This window comes from Strongyloides ratti, scaffold srae_chrx_scaffold0000002, assembly GCF_001040885.1.
Source record: "Strongyloides ratti genome assembly S_ratti_ED321, scaffold srae_chrx_scaffold0000002".
NCBI classification, from domain to species: Eukaryota; Metazoa; Nematoda; class Chromadorea; order Rhabditida; family Strongyloididae; genus Strongyloides; species Strongyloides ratti.
Window position 1 is genome coordinate 3,281,862 of NW_020171510.1, and position 18,095 is coordinate 3,299,956.

Below are 18,095 nucleotides of genomic sequence, written 5' to 3' on the forward strand. Positions count from 1 at the left end.
AATTAATTTAACTAATAATAGAATAAAAAATATCAACTGTTGTTTACTTTAAAAAACGGGGCTACTTATCTAAATCATTTATAAAAGAACATTGTGTATAACTTACAAACAATGAGAAGTTTTTTATATCAATAGATTATGTCAAGTTTCAGGATAACATGAAAATAGAATATGACGGTAATACACATAAATTCCCAAGAGAAGAGAATGATGAAAAGAAAGAATTTGACTCAACATGTGATCAAGAAAATATGTTTATGTTGATACGTTTAATGAAGAAATGTTAGCAAAGCATTTATGTCTGGTATCAGAAGAAGTGAAAGAAGGAGAACCAAAAGAAATAGAAACTAATGTTACAGATGACAAACATAAAAAACTATGAAAGAAGAAGAAATAAAAATAGTGGCCATATTTGCAAACATAAAAAACTATGAAAGAAGAAGAAATAAAAATAGTGGCCATATTTGATGATTCATATCTTGATAAATTAGACAAAAAGAAAAGATGATCAAGTAAAAAAGATTTTAGTATAGCTATTTTAGATGGAAAAGAAAAAAAACTTCAAATGTTACCAAAGAAAAGATATATTAATTGGTCATCCCAGCTCGAATAAATTAGAAGTCTTGGCTGCGTTGATTATTTTGGTAGTTATATTTCATAAAAAAACGGCTACGGATATTAAAAAAGCTGATTGTGGCGACAATACTTATGTTATGTCAAAACTAAAGAAAATGAAGCAACAAAAAAATTATTGTGATAAAGATGATGCATCACCTCAAAATAAAAAATTATGGAAAAATATTACATCACTTCAGAAATTGATGGTAATATACAACACGATAACAGAATATTGGCATTTTAAATCAAAAGCAACAAAATTGTGTTCCTTTATAAACCTGTTAATCAAGCAAGGTGATGAAGAAAAATATAGAAAAATAAAAAATTTAATAACTGAATGTTACAATCTAAAAAAATTGTGATAATAGAAATTCTTTCTAAATAAATAGAAAAATTATGTCAGTGAGGAGATTTAAGATAATGTAGTTGAAGAAATGAAAATTATTCTTGATGAATGCTTTTTCAAAAAGGGTATCTGATATTAATGACAAAAGTCAATAAAAATAACATTGTATAAGGAAAGATATTATATGAAAATATTAGCTAAGACCCAGAGAGTACTGGGTTAAGTAAATTAATTTTATATGTAATCTTTTATGTTATTTTATAGTTTTTTTTTTTATTTTAACCAATAAATCATTAAAAATCATAATTAGAATCAGAATTCATTAAAATAATATAATGTAATATAAATATTTAATATTTAAAAAGATAAAATAGCTTTTATAACATAAAATTCATTGTTAAAATCTTCATAATGCAATGTTCATATTAAAAGATTTATTATGAATTTTTTTTATATTTATGAATCCGATTTTTCAACCTAATACTTGGATAATAAAATTATTGTTAATTTTTTTTTATCATTTTTTATTCTGGTTTACATTTCAATATTAAATGAAATATTTTTATATGTGTGGTCTTTTTGTTTTTATTTAACATATAAACTTTATATTATTATTATGTTAATTTTCATTTTCTTTTTTCTAGTGCAAAACGAATAGCCTTTTTTGAGTTTGTACGAATTTGGACATTTTCTGATCAAAAAATGAATAAATAGCTACCCAAGTTCAAATGAAAAAAAAATAAAATAGTACATGCCATTTTTATTTTACATCAAAAACTAATTTTCTATATACTTTTATGAATTTTTATTTATATCATTTTTATTTATTAATATTTCTAACTTAACGCTTATAACATATTATAAAGTATGAGATTACAATTACTTACATTTGTGCTAATTTAACTAAACTATACAAAATAAACTCTTTAAAATTATATTCATTTTAATTTTATTTATCAAACATATGTTTAATAAGATTTTATAACTTTTTACATAGAAATTATTTGTAATAATTCTTTTTATGTTTAGATAAGCTAGAAAAAACATTATTTAAATATTTTACCTTAAAATATATAATTTTGTTTTAAATAAATTCAATGTAATTCTAATGTTATAAATATTGTTTTAAATAAATTATCTTTTTTAATTTACATACGAAACGAATCGAAGTATTTTATTATTGCACTGGATAAAAATTTAAAATATTTTGCTTTTAAAACTTTATTTATTAAAACATTTATAAAAACAATTTTATGGTTTTATAGATTATTAATAACAAACTTTCTATATATTGTCTATATTTAATTATACTTAAAGATATCAATTTGATATTTTTTTTAAGCTTAAAAATTCTCTTAGTAAATATTTATTTCACAAAAATTATTATAATAAATAAAATAAAAATGTTATCATATTAAGTAAAAAAATAATATTTTTTTAATTTAAATATGATTTTAATAAAAACAGTAAAGAATAAAATGTTTATATAAACTAATTTTTACACTATCGGTTAATGTTTGATAACAACTTTTTTATATCATCATTTAATAAACATATGTATTATCATTATTAATTAAATCAGTAATTTTAATTTAATAATAAAAAAAGTATAATTTTTGGCAAAATATCTGTAACTACTAGTTCAAACATAATTAATTTATTACGTTATATTGTAATTTTATTTTAATTAATATTTTTAGTCTATTTTTTATTTTTTAATACATAAATTTTGAAATGTTTATTAAATTATAAAAAATTTGCTTTATAATAACAAAACTGAAATTTTAAAAAGTTTTATGCTATATTTTATTACAATTTAAATAAATTTAAAAAAAAATTTTTTTTTAACCTGTAATTAAAATTTTAATAAAATTCAAATTTTTTAAAAGTTTAAATATTCACTAAAAAAATATTAATAATTAATTTATTAATAACAGATAAATAAAATCATTTGAAAAACATTTTTAAAAAAATAATGTTAATTAAATGCACTAATATTTAAAGTAAATTTAATTTTATACTTTTTCAGAGATGCTAGCAGACAAAACCTTTCTTTATAATTAAATGTTTTTTTAATTTTAAATTTTATTTTTTTTTTTTTGTCAGTTAAAAAAAATTTTACTTATTAATATATATTGACTTTAATATGTAGTTATTTTATTGTTTTTTAAACTTTTTTTAAAAGAATTTAAATATTAAGTAGAACTCACAAAATATTTTTTAAAAAAATTAAAAATAATAAGTTACTTTTTTATTTACATATAACATTCATTATTTATTATTTAATATTCTTTAACTCTACTTTAATTTTTAATCTTTGTAAAATTAAATCACACTTTTAATTTGTTTCGTTGTTATCTTAAATCTTGTATGTAATTTTAAATGATTATTTTGTAATACTAAAAATATTTTTTATGCTTTTGATAAACTTTAGTAAATATTTATTTTTTTTTTTTATTTTTATACATTTATTTTCTTTTTTAGTGCATATATTTAATATGTCAAGAAAAAAATTTTTTTCTTTTGTGAATTTGTTTCTAATATTAACAATTAACTTATTATCTTTTGCTAACAGTCTTGAAATTTTTAAAAATTCTAAAAAAAATAACATTGATGTATTTTATTATCCAATTTGTAAAAAAAATAATACTTTTGCTCAAATAAAAAAATATGGTTGTGATATATCCGATTATTATAGATATTTAGAAGTAAAATTCGAACAAGAGTTCAATCTTTTTACTTTAAAACTTAATTACATGTTTGGCAAATTTATGAATAACTCGAAATTTATAACACCAGTAAAAAACATATTACTAGGTTATAATAAATATACCATAAAAGATATATTTTGGGAATATGGAGATTATCAATATTATTTTCAGTATAATAATAAAAAATATAGATCGTAAGTTACAATGATTACAGAAATTGTAATTACTTTTTTTTAGAGTTTTAAAAAGAAAAAATATTTATAATAATGATGAACAAGATTTTATTAATTTAGATAATTACGATAACATGAATATGTCTTCAATTTTAAGTTTTGCATTTAGTCATACAAAAAAAATTATTGGATATGAAATACTAAAATTTCCTGATATACTAAAATTAAAATTTAAATATGTAAATGGAACAGAATTAAATGATGAATTGATAGTTAATTCAATTACAGAGTATGCTTTTGTTTTAAATGATACAGGTTTTATTTATTCTAAATATCCTTTTTATACATTTTTAAATAGAACAATGCATACAGAGAGAAGAAATCATTCATTATACTTTCATAGATTTGGAACGAAACAAGAGAATGATATACGAATAGTTCCAACTGGATTAGATGAAAATACAGTCTTAAGAGCAAAAGTATCAAATAATGGAAATTATTTATTAGTAAAATCTCATAATACTCTAAACGATACAACTGCTCTATTTTTTTATAATCTTCAAAGAGTAACTAATTTTTCTACTATAATAATTCTTAGTAAATTAATCGGTAATTACGATGCATATTATGATTTTTATGATTCATTTGAATCTAATGTAATTCTTTTTACAAATAATAAATCTTACAATGGTAGAATTTTGATTGCACAACTTCCAAAATTTTTTGAATCTATACAAACTCCTCAAGTATTTATAAAAGAAGAAAAAGATTTATACATTAAAAACATTATTCCTGTTGGAAAAGAGTATTTGGTGTTGATTTGTTACAAAAATGCACTTTTCTTTTTGCAGATTTATAATAAATATACTAAAATACTTCTAAAAGAAATTGATCTTGGTGCAGGAGTTATTGAAAATGGACAAGGAGATACAAGTAGTTATAACTTTTACTTTTTATTTAATAATATATATATACCAAAAGCTATATATAAAATTAATTTAAAAGGATACCAAAAAGGCGATATAACAGTAAAAATTATGTTCCAATCTAAATTTAGTACTTTAAATACTAAAAATTTTATTATAAAAAGAGAATATTATAATGGTAAAAATGGTAAAAAAATACCTATGATATTATTTCATAATAAAGATTTAAAAAAAAATCAAAAAAATCCTGTAATTGTAGAAGCTTATGGTGATTTTACTGCTGCATGGCATCCTCAAAATTCATTGGCTAAAATGTTTTTCGTTAAAGAATTTGGTGGAATTTGGTGTATTCCTGGTATAAGAGGTATAGAAGGTTTAGGTGAAAAGTGGACATCAGACGGAAGAAAACTTAAAAGAAAAAACAGTTTTGAAGACTTTATTTATGGTATATACCATTTAATCAAACAAAAGTATACTACATCAAATAAAATTGCTATTTATGGTGAAGGTGAAGGCGGTCTTTTGACAACTGTCGTTTCACAACGAGAACCAAAGCTTATTGGTGCTGTTGTAGCAAAATCACCATTATTAGATACAATACGATATGATAAATTAACTGAAGTTAAAGATTTTCTCATAAATTTGTATGGTGAATTAAATAATAAAGAAGATTTTTTAAATTTATATTCGTTTTCACCATATCATCAATTAAAAGATAAAAATTATTGTGTTAATAAATTGCCAAGTACTTTAATTATTCATCCTCTTTTTGATAGCGTTTATGGTGTTCAACATACAATAAAATATTTAGCTAAATTGTATGAATTTTTTAAGAAAAATAAAAAATCATGTCAAACTAATCTAGTTCTTGCTTCTTTAATGAAACATGGTGGTTCTTTTGATAAAAATAAAAATGGTTATCATCAAATGGAAGAATTATACAGAATGCTTCTTTTCCTTCAACAAGTATTAGATTTAAAATTTGAAAAATAAATTTTTTTAACTTGAAATTTATTATCCAATGCAAAAAAATTATTCAAATATTAAATAGTTATTATAGGAAAATACTTTGCTATCAACAAAAAAATATATGATTTTTATTTGTATATAATACATTCAATTATACTCTAAAAAAATAAGAAATATAAACATTTCTTAAATAAAATGATAAATATAAAGATTTCAAGTCATTTAAAATATTTATTTTTAAAAAATTAATTTTTTGATGTATTTGAATACTGTAGGCATATAGTATATATCATATTCTAAATGTCTTAAAAAGTTTTAAAATAATTGTGATACTTAATAGTATTTATACATTAAGTTTATATTTATTATAATTTGTAATATTTTACAAATCTTATTATTATAATTTTTGTATGTTTATTTTAAAAAGAAATATTTTAAAAAATGTAACATGAATAAGAGTTGATTCAAATTTGAAATCTCATAGTTGTTGACAAAGAAAAATCTTTGTATTTAATTTATTTACTAGTTAATAACCATTTTTTCTTTTTTAATTAAAACCACAATTTTTTATGATCAGCAGCTTTGAATAATTTAGTTTGATAAAATTCACCTTTTTAAAAAAAGTGCTAACAATTTATATAAATATTTTGTTGTATGTTGGAAACCATAAATAATATCTTTAAAAGATGCAAATATCAAATACTTGAATATTATTTGTTACAATTATTTTTTCATTTGAATTGAAAGTATGTTGAAAAGGAATATAAATTTTAAAAATCATTTCTAATATTTAAGTAACTTTACAGATTTATGACCAAATTTTGAGTTGTAGTTTATCATATTATACTTTTTATAATAATGGTAATTTTGCTACAAAAACTCCAATATGTTTTGGCTCTTGTTGTGAAAAAAATAGATGTCTAAAAACCGTTTTTAACATTTAAATAAATAGCCACAATACTTAGTTTAGTATAGTAAATATTTTATTGGTTTAACAAACCTAAAAATAACATAAGTTAAAAGATGAAGAAAATATGTTTAATTATTTAGATTAAATTACTTTTTTTATATAATAAATATTCATTCTTTTTAGGTGTTATCTGACTTAAATCTTATTTTCTATAACTTTTATGATTTTTATTTATTAAAATTTCTAACTTAACACTTATAACTTTTTATAAAGATGAGATTACAATTACTTACATTTGTGCTAATTTAACTAAACTATACAATTCAAACTCTTTAAAATTATATTCATTTTAACGTTATTTATCAAACATATGTTAAATAAGATTATATTATCTTTTACATAGAAATTATTAATAATAATTTTTTTTACATAAATAAAAAATAAAATTATCAGGTATAATAAAATTAAAATATTTTTTATTATCTAAACATAGACGATGTTGAATTTTTTTTTATATTTAGATAAAATCAAAAAACATTATTTAAATATTTTACTTTAAAAAATATAATTTTTTTTAAAATAAATTCAATGTTATTATAATGTTAAAAAAATTGTTTTAAATAAATTATCTTTTTCAAATTTGCATCCGGAATGATTTGAAGTCATTAATGTTGCACTGGATAAAAATTAATAATGTTTTGTTTTCAAATTTTACTTATTAAAATATTTATTGAAACAATTCTATGGTTTTCTAGATTATTGATAACAAACTTTCTATATATTATCTATATTTAATTCTACTTAAAGATATCAATTTGATATTTTTTTTAAATATAAAAATAATCTCAGTAATATTTATTTCCCAAAAATTATTATAATAAATTAAATTATAATGTTGTTTTATTAAGTACAAAATAATATTTTTTTAATTTAAATATGATTTTTAAAAAAAAGTAAAGAAAAAATGTTTATATAAACTTAATTTTACACTATCGGTCAATAATTTATAACATATTTTTTATATCATAACTAATTAAACATATGTATTATTATTATTAATTAAATCAGTATTTTTTATACACAAAAAAAAACTAAAAAAATATTGCAATAGTAGAATTTTTTATTAAATATTAGTAAAATATTTATTATATATTATTAGAGCTATGCTTATATAAAATTAATAAAAATACAATAAATATAATAATTATCTTTAAAATTTGTTTTGACATCTAGTTGATCCAAATTGGTAAAAATATAAACTTAATACAATAAGAACTTTTAAAATTAATACAATTAAAATATTACAATTACAAAATACCACGATATAAAATGAATTTAACAATAACAAATTTCTAAAATTATCATATTTTATATAATTTTTAGTAGTACGATATTGCTTAATATCATGAACCCAAGCTCTTTTACAGTTTCAAATAACAAAAACAAAGATCAAACACCATTAAAATTAAGATGCCAAAAATATCATGGTAAATTTCTCAACATATAATTAAAATATATAAAATTACTTATTTTTTAGATAATAAAATATATTTTTTAATTTATTACGTTTGTATTGTAATTTTATTTTAATAATCTTTTTAATTTATATTTTAATGCTCTTTTTTAATACAAAATAATTATTTACTAATTAACCTTTTAAAAAAAATTGCTTTTAAAATAAAAAAAATTATCAATAAAAAAAATTTTATACTAATTTTAAATTACTTTTTAAAAAGATTATTTTTTTTTTAAATTTTTAATAAAAATGTTTTTGTTTTATATTAATATATCGTATTCTTAACATGATTCAAACTTTTTAACAGTTTAAATATTTATTAAAAAAAATAAATAAAAGTATAATAAGTTAAATTGTTATTAGCTTATAAATAATAATAATAATTTTAAAAATACTTTTTAAAAAATAGTGTTAATATTGTACATTAATGTTGAAAATAAATTTATTTTTAACTTTTTTTTCAGAGGCATAAGCAAACATAATAAATGTTTAAAATTAAAATGTAATTTTAATCTTAAATTTTATTTTTTTTTGTTAGATAAAAAATTTTTATTTATTATTAAATATTGACTTTAATTTGCTGTTATATTATTGTTCTTTAAACCTTAATTAAAAGGATTTAAATATTAATTACAACTCATAAAATATTATTTCATAAAATTTAAAATATATAATTACTACTTAGTGAATATTTTTGATCTAAAAAGTATAGTTATCTTTTTTTTAAGACAATATATTATTATAATTTATTAAAAGAAATTTTTTTTAATTATACATTTATTTACTTATTTCTTAATATTTCTTAACTACATTTTAATATTAAATCAATTAAAAAAAATCATGTTTGTTTTGATTTTTATTGTTATGTTATCTTGAAACATTCAAACAATTTTATAAAAAAATTGTAAATTATTAAATATTCGTTTTTTATTTTTAATTAATTTTTATAGTTAATATTTTATTTTAAAATATTTTATATTTTTAGTGCATATATTTAATATGTCAAGAAAAAAAATTTTTTTTCTTGTAAATTTGTTTTTAATTTTAACCATTAATCTAACATCTGGTACTTACAATTTTGGAAGTATTCAAGATTCTAAAAATCGTTATATTGATGTAAAGACATATCCAGAATGTTAAAAAAATTTTACTTATACTAATAGACGAAAGAATGGTTGTGATATATCCGATTTTTATAGATATTTAGAAGATAAAGATAGAGAAGAATCTGTAAATTTTATTTCACAACTTAATGACATGTATTTCAAATTTATGAATAAATCAGAATTTATAACACCAGTTAAAAATATATTATCAAGTTATAATAAATATAAAAAGCAAGAATTGTTTAACCAATTTGGAGAATATCAATATTATTATGCTTATCATAAAAATTTAAGAACGTAAGTAACAAAGATTACTTTAAGTTTAATATTTATTTTTATAGAATTATAAAAAGAAAAAGAATTTCCGATACAAATGAAGAGGAATTTATAAATGTACATAATTATCCTAGATTGGATGAAACTGAAATTAAGAGTTTTGCAATAAGTTACACAAAAAAATTGATGGCATATCAAGTTATATTAGAATCTGGACATTGGAGAGTAAGATTTAAATATGTAAATGGAACAGAAATTTATGATGAATTTGATTTTGATGTATCATCGGATTATGCCTTTGTTTTAAATGACACAGGTTTTATTTATTCTAACAATTCATATAACAATACAATAAATGGAATAAAATATTATGATACTAGTAGTCAGTCATTATATTTTCATAAATTTGGAACACATGAAAGGAATGATATAGAAATATTTCGAAATAATATTTCAGAAGACAGCGATGTAACGGCTAAGGTATCAGATGATGGAAATTATTTATTTGTGACATTATATAATGCTCTAAACAGTACATCTGCTTTATATTTTTATAATCTTAAAAATGTACATGATTTTAAGAGTAAAATAGAACTTAATCATTTGATTGGTAATTTCGATGCAAACTATGAACTTTATTCTAGTGTTGGAGATATGGCAATTATTTATACAAATAAATTTTCTTATAGTGGTAGAATTGTGCTTGTAAAAATTCAAAATTCACATCAAAATGTTGATAATGCTGAAATATTTATGAAGGAAGAAAAAGATTTATACATTAAAAATTTTTTTTCTGTTGGACAAGAGTTTTTGGTATTACTTTGTATCAAAAATTCCCAAAGTTTTTTCAAACTTTATAATAAAAATAGTCAAAAGTGGATGAAAGATATATATGTTGGTGAAGGATTCATTGAACATGCACAAGGAGATACAAGTCATTATAATCTTCACTTTTTATTTAATAATATATATACGCCAACAAGTATATATAAAATTAATTTTGAATCTGCTAAAAAACAAAGAGTAAATGAACTTAAACCAGAAATAGTAATAAAATCTAATTTTGAAAATTTAGATACTTCTGATTTTGTTATAAAAAAAGAATATTATAAAACTAAAGGTTGTAAAAGTATACCTATGATAATGTTTCATAGTAAAAATTTAAAGCAAAATAAAAAAAATCCTGTAATTGTAGAAGCTTATGGTGATTTAAGTGCTTCATGGCATCCTCTCACTTCATTAGTTAAAATGTTTTTTGTTAAAGAATTTGGTGGTATTTGGTGTATTCCAGGTATAAGAGGTATAGAAGGTTTAGGTAAAAAGTGGACTTTAGACGGAAAAAAACTGAAAAGAAAAAACAGTATTGATGATTTTATTTATGCTATAAAACATTTAACCAAACAAAAGTATACTACATCAAGTAAAATTGCTATTTATGGTGAAGGTGAAGGCGGTCTTTTGACAACTGTCGTTTCACAACGAGAACCAAAGCTTATTGGTGCTGTTGTAGCAAAATCACCATTATTAGATACAATACGATATGATAAATTAACTGAAGTTGATTATATTAAAGAAGACGGGTATGGTGACTTAGAAGAAAGCAAATATTATAAAAATTTATATTCATTTTCACCTTATCATCAAATGGATAAATCTTATACTTTTAAAAAACAATGGCCAAGCACTTTAATAATTCATCATTTACATGATTTTACGTATTTTGTTCCAAATACAACAAAATATTTGGCTAAATTTTATGAACTTATAAAGAAAAATAAAAAATTACGTTATGCTAATCCAATGATTGCATACATCATGAATAGAGATAATATTTTTGATATAGAAGGAAAAACTGATTATTTTGATTCTGAAATAGATGAATTTTATAGAATGCTTCTTTTCATTCAACAAGTATTAGATTTAAAGTTTGAAAAATAATACATTTTTTTTAAATTTAAAATTTTATAATATATTCAAAAAATATTAAATTTTTATTATAGTTAAAATTATTTGTATTCAACAAAATAAAATATAATTTTTATTAGTGTATATTAAATTCAATTCTACTCTAAGAAAAATAAAAAATATAAACATTTCTTAAATAAAATGATATATATGAAGATTTCAAGACATTTAAAATATTTATTTTAAAAAAAATTAATTTTTTGACATATTTTAATACTAAAATCACATAGTATATATCATATTCTATATGTCTTTTAAATTTTTTAAAAATAATAGTGGTATTATGTAGTATTTATATATGAAGATTATATTTATTATAATTTGTGAAATTTAACAAATCTTATAACTATTAGGTCATTTGAAAAGTTTTGAGGGTACTTTTTGGTTATACCCCCCCCAAATTAAAATTATAGAAACTTGCCTTAAAAATTTTTTTTTTGAAAAAAAAACAAGCTTATCAGATTCTCCATCTTCTTTTCTACAAGATGGATAAAAAAAAATTAAAAAAAAAATTAAAAAAAAAAATAAATTTATTATTTATTTGGTACTATTCTTGGTACAATTCTGTTAAACCCTTTTTTTGCTTAAAATGACAGAAACGTATATAAAAAATATTTTTTTCGAAAAATAAATAGGTCTATCAGATTCTCCATCCTCTTTTCTACAAGATGGGAAAAAAAATTTAAAAAAAAATTAAATTCATCATTAATTTTTATCTTAAAATTAAAAAATTGCCGTTAATTTGTATCATGAAACGAAAAAAAAAAAATGACTCAAATATCAAATCTCATCATGTTTTCTATTATTATTATTGGTTAATTTTTAAAAAAGTTTATTTATGTTTTTTATATTATATTGGGTTCATTCTATTTCCTTTATGTGATTAAGTTTTTATTTGAGAAAATTTTATCAATTATCAAGTGTTTTCATACATTTTAATTTGGGGGGGGGTATAACTGAAAAGTACCGTTTTGAGCCTAAGGCACTTGTTATCAAAAAATTTAACAACTTAATAGCTTATCTTGAAGAGAAATTTTTTTTATCACTAGAAACGAAGTATAACGCTGATAAGATGATTATTTTATCAGTTATTGATATTTTAAATCAATTGATTTTGAAATATTTTCTACCATGGACAAACTTGAAAAAAGAGCCGTCATTAAATATCTTGTAAAAAAAGGCTTATCAGCCACAGAAATTTTTGAAGATATGCAAAACGTATTAAGAGAATATGCTCTTTCTTATGAAACCATCAAAAGATGGGTTTCTGAATTTAAACATGGAAAAACAAGCGTTAAAAATGATCCACGTATTGGGCGCCCTAAAACTGCAACGACTAAGGAAATCATTGAAAAAGTCTACGAAATGATAATGGATGACAGAAGATTAACAGTCTCGAAGATAGCTGAGAAGATGGAAATTTCAGAGAAACGCACATTTCATATAATAACTGAAGAATTGGATATGAAAAAGATGTCTGTAATATAGGTGCCGCATTCACTAACGATCGATCAAAAACGCACCAGAGTTCAAATTTCGAAAAAAAATTTGGAGCTTTTTTTGAAGGATAAAAGAGATTTCATGAAAAGATTTGTAACTACTGATAAAACATGGATTCTCTACATCAATCCTGAGTCAAAAGAAAAATCAAAAGAATGGAAACACCCCAATTCTCCACCTCCAAAGAAGGTTAAGTCAATGTTTCCAAGTAGAAAAGTTATGGCTTCAATATTTTGGGATTCTAAAGAGATTCTGCTAATGGATTTTTTTCCAAGTGGTCAAACTATAACTGGAGAATATTATTCTAATCTTTTGGACCAGTTTGACCAAAAAATTCGTGAAAAAAGACCTGGATTAAGCAAAAAAAAAATCATTTTTCACCAGAACAATGCGCGTGCTCATACGTGCTTGACTTCTTTAGCAAAAATCTCAAGTTTAAGGTACGAATTATTGCCACATCTGCCCTATTCTCCAGATTTAGCTCTCTCTGACTTTTATTTGTTTTCTAGATTCAAAAAATTTTTAAGTGGAAAGCGATTTTCATCACTTGAAGAGCTTCAAGAGACCGTAAATGGCTATTTTGAAGGCCTTGAAAAAAATCACTTCAAAGAAGGCATAGAAGCTATGGAATCAAGATGGAAAAAATGCATTGAGCTTGAGGGGAATACGTCGAATAATGGCTGTATAATTAGAAAAAAATATTAACTTCATCATACTGAGGCTCAAAACTTTTCAAATGACCTAACATAATGTTTTATTTGTTTATTTTAAAAATGTAATTTTTTAAATATAACATCAATAAAAGTTGATTCAAATTTGAAATGTTATAGCTTTTAAAGAAGAAAAATCTTTGTATAGAATTCATTTACTAGTTAAAAACCAATTTTTTCTTTTTTCATTATAATCACAATTTTTTACAATGAGAAACTTTAACTGATTCAGTTTGATGTAATTCACCATTTTTAAAAAAAGTACATACAATTTATGTAAATATTTTTTTGTATGTTGAAAACCATAAATATTATCTTTAAGAGATGCAAAAATCAAAAAACTTGACCATTAATTGTCACAATTATTTTCTCATTTAAATTGATAATATGGTGAAAACAAATATAAATTTTTAAAATCATTTCTAATATTTGAGTTATTATACAGATTTATAAACAAATTTTTAATTATAGTGTATCAAATTAAATTTTTATAAAATAATGGTAATTTTACTACAAAAAACTCTGATATGTTTCGGCTCTTTTTGTGAAAAAAATAAATTTCTAAAAACCGTTTTTAGCATTAAAATTAATAGCCACAATACTTAGTTTAGTATATTATTTTCTAATTAAATATTTTATACTACTATAATAAATTCTATAAAAGTTTTTTTTTCTTATAAAAACTTCTAAAAAAAATCTATTCTAAATTAAAAACTGTTTCATTTTTTTTCAGAAATACACCAAATACCATTAAAATTTTTTACTAATATTATTTATCTAAAAATTTTGTTTATGTAATTAAGAGTTTAATTTTACATAAGTCTCTATATTTACATAATTTTTTTTAAAAAACATTAGAAAAAATATTTTTGTATCATTTCTAATACTACTTTATTTAATATTTAAATTTGTATTATCACTATCTACGTTTTAAATCCAAAACTAAAATACTTTTTTTTAGTCATAAATTGTTTGCTATTTTATTATAAATTATTTTTAACAAAACTTTATATAATATTTTTGAGATATATATATATATTACAAAATAAAAATGTATAAATATAACCAATTCTATTTTGATTAAGTTTGTTGCCAATATCTATTATTTTTTAAATATACTAACTTTTTTTTTTACATATTTTCAAACAAAAAATTTAACTTTATATGACAAATTACTACCAAATTTTTTTTTTCAACAAAATAGTTCTTAATATTTTTATTCTTTTTTTATACCTAATAAATATTTATTTATCTTCTCTTTTTTTAAAATATAATATAATTGAAATTTTCAATTTTTTTCAATTAGACAAAAAGCAAAATATATAATTGTGTCTCGTAGTCCTGATTTTTGGCCTGAAGTTTATTTTAAGTCCCAGTCCTAAATAAACACACGCACAAGAAAATAGTTATAAATTTTGTTAACTTCTTTACAATTGAATGTACTATATTAAAGAAAAGAAAACGTTTTCTTTCTAGAAACCGATAATGATAAGTAATAACAAAATTATTAACTTTCTAAAATGTACTAATTAATTATTTAACACAGAACAAAAATATAAATTTTACTAAATATTTTAAATATAGATTTAAATATTTAACCCCTATAAAAATTATGTTAAATAAAGTAAGAAATGGTAATCTAACGTAAAAAGAATTTAATATAGTGATAATATTTAGTATATAAAGGATAAACATTTAACTAAAAAGTCTTTTTTTATTTTAACATTTTTATAGATTTTATATTATTGCATGAGTTATAATTATTTTATTATAAGTTTTTATTATCTTAAGAATATCTTAGTACTCAATCGTGATCACGAAACGTTTTGATTAGATTTGAATTATATAAAATATCATAAAAGTCTACGACTGAATCACTTTCTTATTATTATAATTGTGGCTCGATTTAGTGTTGACAAGGTATTTCTTATAAAACTTGACTATAGGAGTATCAATATTACCAGAGATACAGTCCAGTAATATTTCTAGCCATACGTACGTTTTAAACTTATAAAATTTTACTATAAATATCTTTTTAATAATAAGAAGTTATATAATAAAAAAGAATTGAAAACACACGATAAAAAGATTACTATATCAATTGTATCACAAGCGCGTGCTTCGCACACACTTGCCAGCAGGGCTTGACTAAGTGAGTTTTATAGTTTTTTTATTATATCAATAGAATAAATTACAGTTTTGTAAATAAAATTCAAATACTTTTTAAATTTTTTTAAAACATATTTTTTAAAAGAATATATAAAGTAACGTTATCACTTAAGTTAATTATTATTTTTCTTTGAAATAGAGGTAAAATTTTCGTTATTAATAAAGTAATACAAATATAAAATTTTTGATAAAAAAAGTTGAATAATTTTATATATTTAAAAAGAATGCGCCTTTTTTAATTTAACTTGTGATTTCATTTATTCTTTTGAAGTGATCAAGTAAACTGAATTAATAATTATAACAAATTTAATAAAAAGAATTTTTTTAAAATGATTATATTTATTTTTCTTTTTAAAAATATTTTTAATACACGGAAAATTTTTTTAAATAAATGAATTTTTGTTTAATAAATATAAATATATATAAAAATTTTGCAAACGAAAAAATATCTATAATTACTTTTGTTTTATAAAAATATAAGTTAACTATAGATATTAAAAAAATTAATATGTTTTTTTTTTATTTCAATAAAAAGTTTCAATAAACTTTTTTTCTATACGTCATTAGAAAAAGATTTTAAAATATATAAAAAAAAGTTAATATTTTTAAATTTGTTTCTTTTTTCTTGTTCAAAATATATAACAATTTAAATTAAGAATTTTTATATTTTTGATATGTTTTTTATTTTAAAAACATTTAGGACAGTAATTTAATTGTTATTTTTTTATTATTAGAAATATTTCTTTATTTTTTTATATTTGGGTAAATTTTTTGATTAAAAATAGATAAAATTTTTGTATAGAATTTTAAAAATTCTTTTTATATTATTTTAAATATAAAAAAATTTAGAAAAAAATTTAAACGAGATGAAAAAAAATGCCATCAAGAAAAGTCTCGTAAATATGGTAAGATTTTCTGATGACACTTTTAAATATGTCGAAACAAATTGGTATGATAAAAGGATGAAGAAAAGTTATGGTTCCAGAGTTTTAGAAAATGCTTTGAGAAGATTATAATTAATAATAATTTTTTTAAATAATAAATGGTAGTAATTTTAAAACCACTTTGTATAAAAAAATAAAAAAATTTTTTTTATTAAAATTTAACTGAGCACAACTTCTTAATTATCTTTTTTTTAAAGTATGATATAATAACTTTAAATTTTTTAACAAAATTTAAATAATAGAAATCATTTAATTTTAGATTATTTTTGACATTAAACATAAAAAAAATTAAACTAAAAAAATGTTTTCCACATATATAAATTTTTCTTTTTAAAAATATTTTTAATACACAGAAATCTTATAAAATAAATAAATTTTTTAAAATAAAAAAAAATATATATAAAAATTTTGCAAACAAAAAAAATTCTATAATTACATTTGTTTTAAAAAAAATTTAGGTTAACTATAAATATTATAAAAATATTATATTTTTTTAATTTCAATAGTAAATTTCAATAAACTTTTTTTATATACGACATTAGACAAAGATTTTATAATATATAAAAAAAAAGTTAATATTTTTAAATTTGTTTCTTTTTTTTTGTTTTAAATATAAAACAATTAAAATTAAAATTTTATATATTTTTGTTATGTTTATTTATTATAAAAACATTTAGGACAGTAATTTATTTGTTATTTTTTTATTATTAGAAATATTTCTTTAATTTTTTAAATTTGGGTAAATCTTTTGATTAAAAATTGATAAATTTTTGGTATTGAATTATAAAAAATCTTTTTATATTATTTTAAATATAAAAAATTTAAAAAAAGTTTTATATTAAGTATATCTTTTATTAATTTTTTAAATTTAAATAATTATTAAACTACTATGCTTTGTATAATTATTTTCTTTAAAAATATATTTAATTTTTTGATGTTTTTTATTTTTATTTTGAATTTTTTAAATTTTTTTTTTGTTATTTGATATATAGATACAAAAAAATTGACACAATTACCTTTTGTCTCTAGTGTTTTTTTAAAACAGTGTGTAAATTTAACAAAATATATAAATATAGTTTGAAAAGATTTTTTTAAATATTAAAAGTACATTATAAAAAGAATTTTACTTTATAAATTAATATTTTTTAAAATTGTTATTCGTACACGTTTTAAGAATAAAAATCAGCTTTAATCTTAAGACATTTATGGAAAAATAAAAAATTATACAAATCATTATACTAACATATGATTTATAA

At 19.2% G+C, this 18,095-nt stretch overlaps 4 protein-coding genes across 4 annotated transcripts; all 4 read left to right on the forward strand.

The window, feature by feature from the left end:
- Window positions 1-158: 158 nt before the first annotated feature.
- SRAE_X000169500 (Prolyl endopeptidase) lies at window positions 159-5,767 on the forward strand (the record flags this gene model as incomplete). The annotated part of the gene is made up of 3 exons (XM_024651874.1): window positions 159-267; window positions 3,674-3,869; window positions 3,913-5,767. The coding sequence occupies 3 exons, from the start codon at window positions 159-161 to the stop codon at window positions 5,765-5,767; spliced, it is 2,160 nt and encodes a 719-aa protein (XP_024499163.1).
- Window positions 5,768-9,441: 3,674 nt separating this feature from the next.
- Window positions 9,442-11,489, forward strand: SRAE_X000169600 (Prolyl endopeptidase; the record flags this gene model as incomplete). Its single annotated transcript, XM_024651885.1, has 2 exons — window positions 9,442-9,572; window positions 9,617-11,489. 2 exons carry the CDS (start codon window positions 9,442-9,444, stop codon window positions 11,487-11,489), a joined length of 2,004 nt encoding a protein of 667 aa, XP_024499164.1.
- Window positions 11,490-12,647: 1,158 nt separating this feature from the next.
- Window positions 12,648-13,004, forward strand: SRAE_X000169700 (Homeodomain-like-containing protein; the record flags this gene model as incomplete). The annotated part of the gene is made up of 1 exon (XM_024651896.1): window positions 12,648-13,004. One exon carries the CDS (start codon window positions 12,648-12,650, stop codon window positions 13,002-13,004), a length of 357 nt encoding a protein of 118 aa, XP_024499165.1.
- A 93-nt stretch (window positions 13,005-13,097) lies between these two features.
- On the forward strand, window positions 13,098-13,721 carry SRAE_X000169800 (Transposase, type 1 family-containing protein; the record flags this gene model as incomplete). The annotated part of the gene is made up of 2 exons (XM_024651907.1): window positions 13,098-13,456; window positions 13,526-13,721. 2 exons carry the CDS (start codon window positions 13,098-13,100, stop codon window positions 13,719-13,721), a joined length of 555 nt encoding a protein of 184 aa, XP_024499166.1.
- Window positions 13,722-18,095: the final 4,374 nt, after the last annotated feature.